Source organism: Elgaria multicarinata, chromosome 3, assembly GCF_023053635.1.
Source record: "Elgaria multicarinata webbii isolate HBS135686 ecotype San Diego chromosome 3, rElgMul1.1.pri, whole genome shotgun sequence".
NCBI classification, from domain to species: Eukaryota; Metazoa; Chordata; class Lepidosauria; order Squamata; family Anguidae; genus Elgaria; species Elgaria multicarinata.
In genome coordinates this window covers 98,193,304-98,205,928 of record NC_086173.1, presented here as the reverse complement: position 1 = coordinate 98,205,928, position 12,625 = coordinate 98,193,304, and the positions used below count along the sequence as shown (strand labels likewise).

The 12,625-nt window shown below is 40.4% G+C and overlaps 2 protein-coding genes across 4 annotated transcripts in view; one reads left to right on the top strand and one right to left on the bottom strand.

The window, feature by feature from the left end:
* Window positions 1-8,085, top strand: part of AMT (aminomethyltransferase) — a 200,878-nt gene extending 192,793 nt beyond the window's left edge. Inside the window, exon 10 of the transcript XR_010025218.1 lies at window positions 8,075-8,085. The gene's annotated coding sequence lies outside the window, so the exon portion shown is untranslated. The remainder of the gene's footprint in view (window positions 1-8,074) is intronic.
* Window positions 1-12,625, bottom strand: part of DAG1 (dystroglycan 1) — a 68,884-nt gene that overhangs the window by 6,670 nt on the left and 49,589 nt on the right. The window contains exon 1 of one of the 3 annotated variants that reach the window (XM_063121040.1): window positions 9,478-9,527. The exons of the other annotated variants lie outside the window; for them this stretch is intronic. Within the exon in view, the coding sequence (XP_062977110.1) occupies window positions 9,478-9,507 (30 nt within the window). The 5' untranslated portion in view covers window positions 9,508-9,527. Of the gene's footprint in view, window positions 1-9,477; window positions 9,528-12,625 lie in introns of those variants that run through there. 3 annotated transcript variants of the gene reach the window in all.

Genomic DNA, 12,625 nt, shown 5'->3' with positions numbered 1-12,625 from the left:
CATGCACTCAGTTTTTCCAGTGTGTTCCAGGGCAGATAGAGTCCTCAGATTTTGCATAGCCACTTTACAACAGGCCTAGCCATTTTCAGCAGGGGAAGATAAACAAAGAACACAAAGTTCTACAAGTCAAGCAGAAAGCTATATACTGTGCAAGAATGCCAGGATCAGAGATCAAAAAGAACAGACAGGGGTGCATATAACCAGTGTTGCACCAAAGGTATAATATTAAAACATCCCTGGGAAAACAAAACAGAACATTTGATTATATGCTTTCCTAGAAGTAACTATCTTACATGACATGTGGCAATAGTTAGTTCAAAGAGGCCAATGACTAATACGAATATGTACTCAAAATACTGTGGCCTAACTTAGAGTGTGGAAACTTAATGTAAGCAAAAATAGCACTTCCATATGTCAAGAAGGATCTGATTAGAGGTCACGGCACCTAGTTCCTCCTTTTCAATTCCTGTTCCTTTCTTCCATTTTCTCCAGCCAGAGCCCCGAATTATATAGCATTTAATTGTAGTCCTGTATGTTTTGGGCATGGGAAGGAAGGGAGAGAGACATGGCCAGAGATCATTTCCTATGGATTCCTGAACAGTTTTGTTTGTCCTGTGAGAAGCCCCAGTGCTCCGAAATGTCAGCCAGCAGATTGCATATCTGTATATTTGCCAATCAGTTCTTGTAACGAGGACTTTGCTTTCTCCACAGACATTTGTTATTAGAGCAACTGACAGCCTGAAAGCATGCCAAGGTGCACTGCCCCCTCCCCAATATAGATCGGGGATGGGTGGGTTGCAGAAGGAAACCCTCACAAAAGTGATATATTCAAACAATATTTGCAACCATCGTTTATGTAGAGCACCTTGCACAAATCAACTATCACAGGCACAGTAGTAGTATATTAACCTAGTATCAAATCAATAAGAACCAAGCTGGAATGTGGTGACATCACCAGCTGATCTCCTATTTTCACTTGGCCACATGAACTGAAACACAGTTGCGAGAGAGCTCTGCTCAAGTCCACTCACATTCCAGAGGTCTTTTTGGTTTTAAGCAGGTTAAAATGTGATGAAGGTATGTTACCGGACACATCCGCTTAACCCCATCCCTGCACAACAGACCACCGGCCTTTTGATTTTGAAACCATTCTAGTAAAATCTGTTTGGCAGTTGCTTAGGGTTGTATCCAACCCTCACTGTCTGCCAGAGGAACAGAAACCATTGGCAGAATGGTTGCCTCCTCCCCGCTGCAGCCCTCCAAATCTGCTTCGGAGGATTGAAGGACAGAGCAGAATCAGAAGGCACACAGTGGTACGCAATATGGAGGAAAGCAAGCAGAAATCCAATCGTATGACATTGGATTTAAGCCTTAGATAAGTAGTTTAACTGGTATAAAATTAAGACTAACAATCCTCAGAGTATGGGTCAGCGTGAGTTGCAATTTTTATTTATTTTATTTTTATTTAAAGTATTGCTTGGCCTCCTTTCAGGGCAGAAGCCCTCCCAAGGCGGCATACAAGTTCTCGAAAATGCAGAATACAAGGAGGAACATGAAAGTTCTTTCTTTAGCCACACTGTAAAGCTTTATTTCAACCACACAAAAAATGAGAACATCTAGCAATCCCATTGCGCTTTACTTGGATACCCAGTTTCATTTGGGTGATCGGAGCATTATAAACTGCATTCTTCTCGAGGATGATTTTTTGTGAAAGTTCACAGACATCATAGAATGAAAGACTGTGCAACTAACGGTATGCTAGATATTAGTCATAAAGCTGAATCCAAGAAGATCCAAGCACAGGAGGTGTGCTTAAATCCCACTGATTTCAATGGGACGTGCATATGCCTGTCTCTGGATTGTGCTTTAAGAGTTCAAGATGCTGCAGCAAAACTCCACAATGGGATGGATTATAAAGATGCTGCAGGGACAAGACCCTCTTGAACTCTGAAAACTTGGCTTCATCCCACACTGAGCTCCATAACCCACGTCTTCTTTAGCGGCACAATATTAAATTCAATTAAAGCCAAAAAAGAAAGCACCATGACTTAAGTGTATCTGGCTGCTGGATGCATTTCCAGCACCTCTGGCGAAAGACAGAGTGTCCCACAGAAGTCATCCTTCCCTGCTGCATTTTTTAGTTACTTTCAGATGTAATGTTTCTTGTAATGCATACAATTCTGGTAGCATCTCGGGCTTCCTTCTCATCCTACCTCTCTCTCCCCCACCCCCAACTCTGCAAATTTTACCATCTTCTCCTGTGGGAGATCCCCACTTGCTCTAGCTGAATCTACTGTGTGCTACTATTAGTTAACTCAGCTTTACTCTCAACTCTTGTTACTCTTTTACGTGCTCGCCCTTTTTCTTCACCTTTGCCCTGTCTGTTGCTTTACATCAGCTTCCCCAACCTTGTGCCCTCCAGCTATTTTGGACTTCAACTCCCATCAGCCCCAGCTAGCATAGTCAAAGGTCAGGAATGCTGAGAAGTGTAGTCAAAAACATTTGGATGGCACCAGGTCGGAAAAGGCTTACTGAGTTGGTCAGAGTAATAAGGCTGGCCCTGCGATGTAGCACGGTGAAGCAATCTGCCTGTAGTGGTACCATGAGTGGGGGATTGATGAAGTCAAGAACTAATGTCTGAATGGTGCAGTAAGGTTTTAAGTGTTGGCTCTAGCTCCACTTCAGGCAGCAAAACTGGCTGATCTGTACAGCATTTGGTACACCTTTGACATTAAATGAACTTTTAAAAACTAATAATATTGATGGTTGGATACAGTTTTGATAACCAATCAGAAGAGAATGGGAACAGCTTATATTTAATTTTTATTTTATTGCATTCCCAGCACATAAGTGAAAACTGGGTCTTTCTAGGTATAGGTCCAAATGAGCTTGCTGCAGTCTAGTGCACAGCTGTGATTAAGCTCTTTTCAAAAGGACATTTTCATTCCTCTGAAGCTCTGTAGAGCTCATATATATTTCATGACTTGCCTAAACAACGCGTTTCTACAAGGCAGTCATAACAAAGATGAATGCGTTTCAAGTATGCACATATGTTTTGACACCCACCCTCCAAAGGGTGATGCCACCAACACCTGAAGTAAGGGGAAAACGACAGAACGGAAAACATGACTCCCAAATGACAGATATTCCAATACCAGCATATTTCAGGCTGCATGGTCCTTTCTTTGTCAGGGCAATATTTAATGTCAATAATAGCTACCCAGTAGGTGTATCTGCCTTAAACTTAGATGGGTCACGTTAACTAGTGATACATGTAATCTGTGGCTAAATTATGAGAATCTTCTGTCATTTTCCAAATTGCAAGTATTGTTTAGGTCTTAGAATAGCTAGGGCTGACTTTTTTTTTACATTTTATCAATTACAAAGTAAAACATTGCAAGATGCAAATTCTATTGGAAAAAACTACGTTCAGCACATATTGTACAAAAGGAGCAATTACATAATATTGCAATGAAGAGAAAATTCTGTACTCAGGACACATTGCATAATTTACAACAGGTAAAAATGGATTTGAACAAATTTAGACTGATCACTGTGACCCTCATATTTGTTTTTAATTCTCTTGATGAGTAATGGGCTAGCAGTAGTCAAGGTAAAAATAAAGATGAAGCCACGTATGTACAAGTGGAAGCCTGCAAACAATGGTAGAAACATTTATTCTGAATGTAGACTTTACCAATAGCGTATCTACAAGTTGTGAAGTGCTCTCCTGAAGACAAACTAAGTTGCGCTTTCTTAGGTCCTTTATTCTGGAATTTTGCTCCGGAGTAGTTAACTTATTTGTGAATATTCTGTGATATCATAGCAGTTAGTTAATAGCAGGAGGATCATTTCAATGCACAGAAAGCAGAGCCCTGGCAGATGTTGACAGTCAGACTTCTTCAATATCACAACTCCGGCAGTGTCAAGGGAGGACTCGCACCTAGGCAGCCTGTCAAGTGTTTTATTTCAGGTTTTGTTCTTTTAAAGTTCCCATATGTGTATACATTTGCAAATTGGCAAAACTGCTATTGTTTACCAACTACCGTCTTCTTTATTTGATATCTAATTACCAGTTGTTGGTTATTAACATTTTAATTAATATAACTGAAGGATGGCAAAAAATACTTAGCAAAAATGCATGATATAAATAAAATAGCATCCAAAATGTGTGTGAGGATTGATGATAGAATCTGATATACAGATAATTAAGGGAATCTAGGAGCAATTAAGGAGCATGTACTCGTACAAGGGACAGAAGTTTGACTCTGTTAATACATTGGCGCCTTTGCAATCAATACCTTAAAGTTTTGAAACAGTTTCTGATGAAGGCTAAACATGTGACTTTAATACCGCACAGCAGAAAGCTATCTGCTCTGCTTTCCACTAATAGATCCTACAGCAACACAGTATTCAGTATACAGGCTGCTTAATGAATATCCACGAATATTCGTCAACTAAAACCTTTCTTCATATATATTCAACAAAGGAAATCCCTCTCTCTGACCCCTAAAAACTCTTCCTATTTGTGACATTAGAGTGTATGGGCTGTTACTCCAAGAGGATAGCTTGAGTTAAACACTAAAGTAAAAACAGGGCAGCCTGAAATTATATGATAGAGTTTTTTACATGAAATATACTGAAAACATTTTCAATTGAGGGGTGGGGTGGGGAGTATGTTTTTGCTGCTACCATTGTATTATACTAATCCTTATGAGCATTCAGTACATTGAATAAATAGAATTTCACTATGCTAGGGAATACAAGAAAAAAAACCTGTTTAATTTCTCATACGTGGTCCCAACATCTCCAGGTTGTGGCTGCCATACTAATTATCTCAGGAAGTTCCATTGTTTCATGTCATGGAGGTGAGGGGCAGAGGAGAGGAATATGGTGGCCTGGAGGGAGAGGCGGGTAACTATTATTGTTGTTGTTGTTGTTGTCGTCTATTTCACAGCAAAGATTCATGTTGACAAAATCTCCTTAAGCCTTTTGAGAAAAAGTGCATCTTCTCTGCAAAGCGGACACACGTAATATCCTGAAGTTAACATGCATGCCTTAAGATGTGTGCTATTTAAAAGGTAAGAAAATTCCTTGACTCACTATAAATACCATTCTTTCTAAAATTTGTAATTCATTTAACACATTTGTATCTTGCATCTCCTGTACTCAAGGAGCAAAGACCCCCCTCAAATTTTTTTTTAGAAGATTAGGTCTTAAGAAACATTTTTTAAAAATAAAACCACCTTGTTTTGCTGCTTTAAAGAGCAGCACTTCTGCATGAACAAATCTGCTCAAGGCAGACACCCCTGGCTTGCTATTTCAAGCAGTAGACTGGGGTATTCCTTTGTAAGTAATTCCTATGCTGTTCTCGAAGCATGAAGACACACAGCCTAAGTGTCTGGCTTTGTTCATAGTGGTTCACAACTAAACTGAACCTTAGGAGGGCCCTGAAATATAATCCAGAAGAATAATCCAAAACATTTGGCTATACAGTCACTGTGGGTCTTTGTGGTGTGCACCAACTGTCATTTTAAATATGCAAGCTGTGGCTTGTCATGTCAAGTGAACCTGGATGGTATGGGTTATGTGGGAGTTAAACAACCCTTGGATAACCCTAGAATAACTCATGGTGGCTTAGTGTTAAGTGCAAACCAGATCAATGTCTCTACTTAGAGTGAAAGGCCAGATTTTTGTTTGGGTCTTTATGCAAAGAAAATAAGCAAGATCAGTTACTTGAAGGGTAAGACTGCAATCCTACACACACTTCTTTGGAAGAAAGCCCCACTAAACAAAGCAGGACTGAACAAAGCAGTAAACATGAAAACAATCAGTATGAAACAAGTCTTTGAAATTTTCCAGAAGCAAGAGATGGGAGCTACCAGGGAACACAATGTTTCTCCAAGAGATGGAAAATAAATACAGCTTGGTTGGTAAAGTAAAAAAAACAAACTCATAATGACCCCAGTAAGACAACATGCTAAGCCACGGTGGTTAAGCCTTTTGAGCGAAACATTATGGCTTAGCATGTTGTGTGAACCATTCCTAATCATGGTAGCTACATAACCATGGTTTAAACATGCTCACTAAACATTTGATGCAAAAGGGTTGAACAGCCTAACCATGGTTTAGTGTGTCATCTGAACAGGCCCAATGTGAGAACTGATGGAATTGAAGGGCATAAGATACAAATGTAAGATCATCCATATGGGCTCAGTGGATTATCTTGGTAATGTACATCATAGCATATCCTGGATCTTAGTATGCATGATGGCTTTAGGTCCTGTATGAAGCCATCATTTGTACTGCTTAAATTCATCAGGTACTTTCCTCCCTGATGCTAGTATAAATGGAAAAGTGACCTTTGATAGATGGTGCTTATATAGTTTTAAGAGATAAATGGCAGCTCTAACATGTTTGTATTCCGTTCAGAGTCACATTGTGTCTTAAAACAGGTTATTTTTTTAGAATTCTTTAATAACTACTTTATACCCAATTTAAAAATTAAAAACTATTTAAAGGATCTTTTTAAAGTATTCGTAGAATAAATGTTATCCCAGTCCCAGAAATGGGCAAAACCATGTGCTTTCCTCTTGTCCACTGCAGTAATTGAAACAATGCAGCAGTTTGAAAAAGGAGAGGTTGCCACGTAGAACTGTCCAAATTATTCCACCTTAAAAATTCTTCAGCAAGAGTATCTCCATCTGGATTGGACAATAGCAAACACAGCAGCTGTTAAGACAGTTTGAGCAATACTCCATATTTGAGCATTACACCACATTTAAGACTCTTAGGGGACTATCTATGAGTGTTTAGATGTAAAAAAAAGTCCTACCGCTCCCAGCATTCCCCAGCCAGCATGCTGGTTGGGGAATTCTGGGAGTTGTAGGACTTTTTTATGTCTAAATATGTATAGGACTGTGCCCTTATAGTGTCAACCCAGAAGGTACAGAAGCTCATATGAAGAAGAGTTAGTAGAACTCTTAGTTAGTAGAGTTACATTTCTTTAATGGCCATTTTAAACCTTGCTGAGATGGTATGGATCTCCTACTCAAGACACACAGTGCTGCAGAGATTATAAATGGCTATCATTATTCTGGAAGCTAGATGGAAAGGCAAAAGAAAATGGATTTGATAAGCCTGGTTCACAAGCAAGCATGTAGTTTAAGTCTCCAGGTGGTACTGCACAGATTTAATACTTAGCATTTTTATAGCACTGTAGAGTATTTAAAGTGCTCACATACCTTATTTCAATAGCCTTTTCAATGGGCTTTCGAAGTAGGTCAGTACCACTAGTCCTATAAAGGGGTTGAGGCCAAGAGACAATGGCTTGCCTAAGGTCAAAGAGAGGGCTCATAGATGAGTGTTCAACTTTGACACATGAGGGGTACAAATGTTGTTGGGGCAAGCTCTTTGGAATTTGCCCAACACTACACTAAACCAAGGGGGGCAAGGGAAAGGGGAAATTGACACAGGGTAGGGAAGAAGAGAGACTGTCACCTCTGAGGCTGGGTCTGGATTTGCAAACTACAGCTTTCAGGTATCCAGAGTGACATGTGCACTGGACCTTAGCCAAACCACATCAACCCTCAATTTCCCTTCTTGGTGAAATGAACTATTCTCACTACACTATATAATAGGAATGTCATTGCCCCACCCCTGTACATTTTGCCTCTGTTAGCACGGGCAGGGGGACTCAACCACTGCTGGGATGGGCAGTTCTTCCAATGCTGGCTGAACAACTGGCTTCAAGCAGCACTTACCTGCCACTCATCATAAGCATCCCTGCCAATATTTCCCATCAGAGGTAAGAGCAGAGCTTCCTCCAGGGGAGAAACCAAAAGGAGGCACTCCAGGTTGGATTAGGCCTGTGGGCCAGAGGCTCTGAACCCCTGATCTAATGTATCTTTTACTGATTAGATATTTAGGGATGCTCAAAGTCATGCTCAGTTTCCCAATTAGACACAGAGTCAGCCTGCACATAGCAGCAACTTCTGGGTTGTTTAACCCAGGATTTGCTGGGGATAAGTGGTGCAAGTGAGCCATTTCAGATTTCAACTAATAACCCAAGAACACCCCCATGACATCTGAACCTGGAAACCGAAATGTTTAGGGAATAAACCTAGCTAATACAATAATTGTCTATGGTTTGTTGTTGGGTTTTTTAACTGATAAACAACCCAGAGTTTGATGCCATGAAACAACTCCGGAATAGCAGTTTCTGGGTTGATAATTGGAAATGCCTCATGCTCTGCTTTTCCCCAGCAATTCCTGAGTTAAAGAACCCAGGAATCGCTGCCATGACTTGTGTGATCCAGGTGCATGCATGAAGAAAAGGTGCATGCATGAGAATTTGAGTTTTGGATAGAGTCCTATGTTTCTGGGCTTGTTCTGGTTAGATGTTGTAGCAGTCAATGAATGTAGTTGCAAAACTCACACATGAGAGGAACATTATAAGTTATCCCGCCACTGCCTCCATTTGTGATGAAACAATGTGTGGGTTACCCCATCTATGTATCTTTTTCTTTTGAGGTTTAGGTCTATGGAATACACTGCCACTGTTTCTAATAAAGTTCTAAATTAAACCTCACCATATGTCAACTCGGCTATAAAATCTGTAAGCACTGCCACCAAAATAAGCCCTCTATACATAGAAGAAAAACTCAGTAGTCTATGGCATAAGCATGGGTTTTACACCACCACCAGAGCTCCACTTTTCAAAATGAACACAAATTAAGGTGTTTATGAAGGGAATTATTTACAAAAGGAAGTAATAGGTTGAGATTGCTTAAAGGTTCTTAAACATGCTTGCTTACCATTTCTAATAAGAGTGTCTTTCCCAGAAAAATTCCTTCAGACCAAATTTTCCTAAATTTCACCCTTAATCAATTTATCACAAATAGGAACAGATGCTATACACCAGCTTTCCTCTGCCTCCAGTTTTCCTTGCTTCTTCTGACTTCTAGGATAACTGAGATGATTTAGGGACTACTTGCTTTAGTTCCCTCTAGTCAGACATAAAACAGGACTCTATGATGTGTTATGTATATCATGCTTTGCTCATAAAATTATAGGTTTGGATATATTAAATTTAAAAGTATGGTTTATTCAGACAATAATTACAAATTTACTAACTAGATTTACTTTTAGCTGTTTGATTTTAGTGATAATTTAATGAGCATACAAGTTATACATAATACTTTTATGTTCCTGAAGTAACAAAGTGACTTTAGATCTACAAAGAGTGCTAAAAAAAGAGATTACATGTTTTTCGAGTTCTCCCCAAAAGGTTTTTTTTCTGGGACCCTCCCAGATCCCCCAGGGGAAAAAAACATTTCCCATGGCTTCAAAATTTCCAGAAATTTTACATGTCTACATATACTGGCCATACATAGTGGGATCTAGACAAAATTCCAAGAGTATTTTCATTTCACCTTGTACAGACAATTAGCTTTACAAATTAGGAGGAAGACATACTTGTGTTTCTGATTGTGTCCAGGATGCCATCTTAGACTAGAAAGATAGATAGATGAGCCTAAGATGGATAGAGATGGATACATGAAAGGAGGCAGAAAAGACAAAGCAGCTCAAATGGAGAAGTCAAGTCACTAAAACTAGGCTGAATATGAGATTCCTAGAGATTACCACATGCATTAGTTTATACAGCTTCTTACCTTTAAGAATTCATTTTAAAAGCTCTCCTTATCGCTTTGAAAAATTATACCTCTGAGTGCAAGCCATTAAGGATTTTAAGGATTGTTTTTCCAAAATAACAATATGAACTCTTGGAGAAGTTTTGAACCAACTCTTTATTTACATATTTAGAAGGCATAGAAGAATAATTAAAAAAAAAAAAAAAGCTGGCAGTGCTCACCCTGCAAGAGAATCAGTCTAATTAGTCGCACGTGAGAGCCAAGCATTTTTGGCCCTTTCAATTATCCTTCTTTTGTCTCCTCAGTTGTCTAGTGAAGTCACCAAGTCTACATCTTCCTTCCCGGTCATCGGGCTCAGCCTCCGAAATCCTACTACAAGAAAGGCAGATGGTAACCAGAGATGGGGCCTTTTCAGTTGTTGCACTCTGTTTATGGAACTCCTTCCCAGAGAGTTTGGTCTTATTTTTGGTGTCAGGGGCAAACTTTAAAAGATCTGAGCAAATAATATTGCATGTTTAATTTAAAAAAAAAATCCTTTAGATCTTTGCTTTAATGTTTCTCTGTCAGTTTGATTATTTGGCTTGTAACGTTTTATTGATTGCTATTTTTATTGATTTAGATTGGTTTCCTATAAGCCACTTTAGGAGTCCCACCAGCTGTAGAGCAGGGTGCACACCACAAAATACTCAGTTCACTTAGTTCCTCCTTCAATGTGTGTGGAGAAAGACAAAGTGCATGCGGGGGGAAAGGGGGGAATATGCAAACTCACGGCGGCTCTGCCACGCTGTCCACACACTGGGGGCTTGTCTGTAAAAGGGTAGCGTGTTGAATGTGTGTAGATTTTCCCTGTGGTTGGGAGCCTTGCATGACCGGAGTTCTCAATAACGGGGAGAGCCTCCACACGTTCAGCAGGCTACCCCTTTACAGGTAAGCCTCCAATGCCTCCATGGTGCAATGATGGGTTGCCAAGGGAAGTGACTGCAGGGGAGAAGCCGTGCACAGGGCCCTGCTCTGTCTCGACATGATTTCATGTAGAGGGAATAATGCTTGAATAGGCCTCTAGCTACTTACTCTTGTAAAGGAGGAGGAGGAGGAGGACTCTCAAACAATATCATGTCACCCTAAACACCGGGATTACTACTGACTGGCCAATTTTAATGCTATCCCAGTGATTCTTAGAGTGCCTGATTTTCTTGAAAAATGGTAGAATAGTATGTCTATTACTGCATGCTTTTTGCTCCCAGTCCCTAAGCAACACTTTCCTGCTGCTGAAGTTTGTGAAGTGGTTCCAAAAAGCCCAGAGAAGTCTTGCCTGATGTACTGCCAAAGTTCCATCTCATTCTAAACATGCTCTTGCATGTCAAGAGTGCAAGAGACAGCAGGGTTTCAGGGAGGTTCCTATTCCCAGACCCTAACAACAGATCTCATTGCAAAGCAGAATGTGGACATGGTGGGGAGTGGACTGGCAAAACAAGGTGCTAGGTGAAACCCATAGCAGTAAAGTCATTGTACAGATGCAGCAGCAGGAATGATACATATAATTCAGATTGCTTGGATTGAACGATGTGCACAGCAAGTGAAGTATCCCTCCCCACCACCACCCAGTTTTCACACATTAATGCTTTACTGATTTTAAAACCTTGAATCACTTCAATTTGAGAAGCAGTTAAGTTCAATGTTTCCTACCCACTATCACCACCAAGTCTCTGAACTCTGCCATTTCATGGTAGACAGAAATATCTCCTCAAATGCTAAGAGAAAGGATTCTTTTGTTTCCAATTATCTTGGTACGATTACAAATAAGCGTATCTCAAGAAGCTTTCACAGAACATGATGGCGTTCCTGTGACTCATGGCAGAAAAAGTAATCTGCACTCAGATTTCAATGACTCTAAATTTGGATTTATAGAGTTGCCATAAAGCCATTATTTATTATATTTACGTCCCGCCTTTTTTCCTCCAAGGAACCCAAGGTGGCGTACATAATCCTCCTTCTCTCCATGTTATCCTCACAACAACCCTGTGAGGTAGGTTGGGCTGAGAGTATGTGACTGGCCCAAAGTCACCCGGTGGGTTTCCATGGCCGAGAGGGGGCTAGAACCTGGATCTCCCGACTCCCAGTCCAACATTTAGGCTCATTTAGGAGGCATAGGTTGTCAATAAGTGTCTGAAAGTGTCCCCCCTTCCACTGCAAAGCGTCTTGTTCACCCTACAAATCGGCTTCAGAGATTTGAAGACTGTACGGATGGTTGCAGTAGCAGGGTGGGGGAGGGAAGGATACAGAAATAACAGCAATATCCTTCCACGCACAGGGGAACAATTCTGGATCCAACCCATGATTTAAAAAATTTATATCCCGCCCTATATCATTAAGATCTCAGGGCATTAATGCTAATGCCAAAGAATTTCTTTAAGTAGATGCAAGGGCTGGTGAGCATCCACTATGGCTCCTCCCTCTTCCCCTCCCCACCTTTGGACAGCACTCCTCATTACTTGGGAATGGCTGTCAAACAAGAAGTGGAACAGGACAGAGTAGGAGATTTCACTGAATGTGTAGAGCTAAGTGCATGATTCCTTGGATCCTGGCCTAAATGGTGTAATGGCAATACAATCTATCAGCATTGCTTCAGTTTAATGCAACATGTTCTATATGTATTCTGCAGGCAACAGTCTTTGTAAGCAAGACCTGTAGTGCAGAAAGCATGTCAAACCTAAACACTTTACTATTCACATGCTTAGAAAACAAGGCACTGGAGCCCTCAGTAATCACTACAAGTGAAAACTGCGTATTTATTTACATATACCTGTCTTTAGCTTATAACAGTGTATGTGAGGATGATTCTATTCTACGTGATGTCAGTGTTGCCTGTCTCTGTTGCAAAAAGAGAAGTCTGCCTTAATTACAGGTCTGTTTGTCTGGTAGAGATAGAATCTGTTTCCCCCTATGATCTTATGCCTACCAATCCCCAAAGC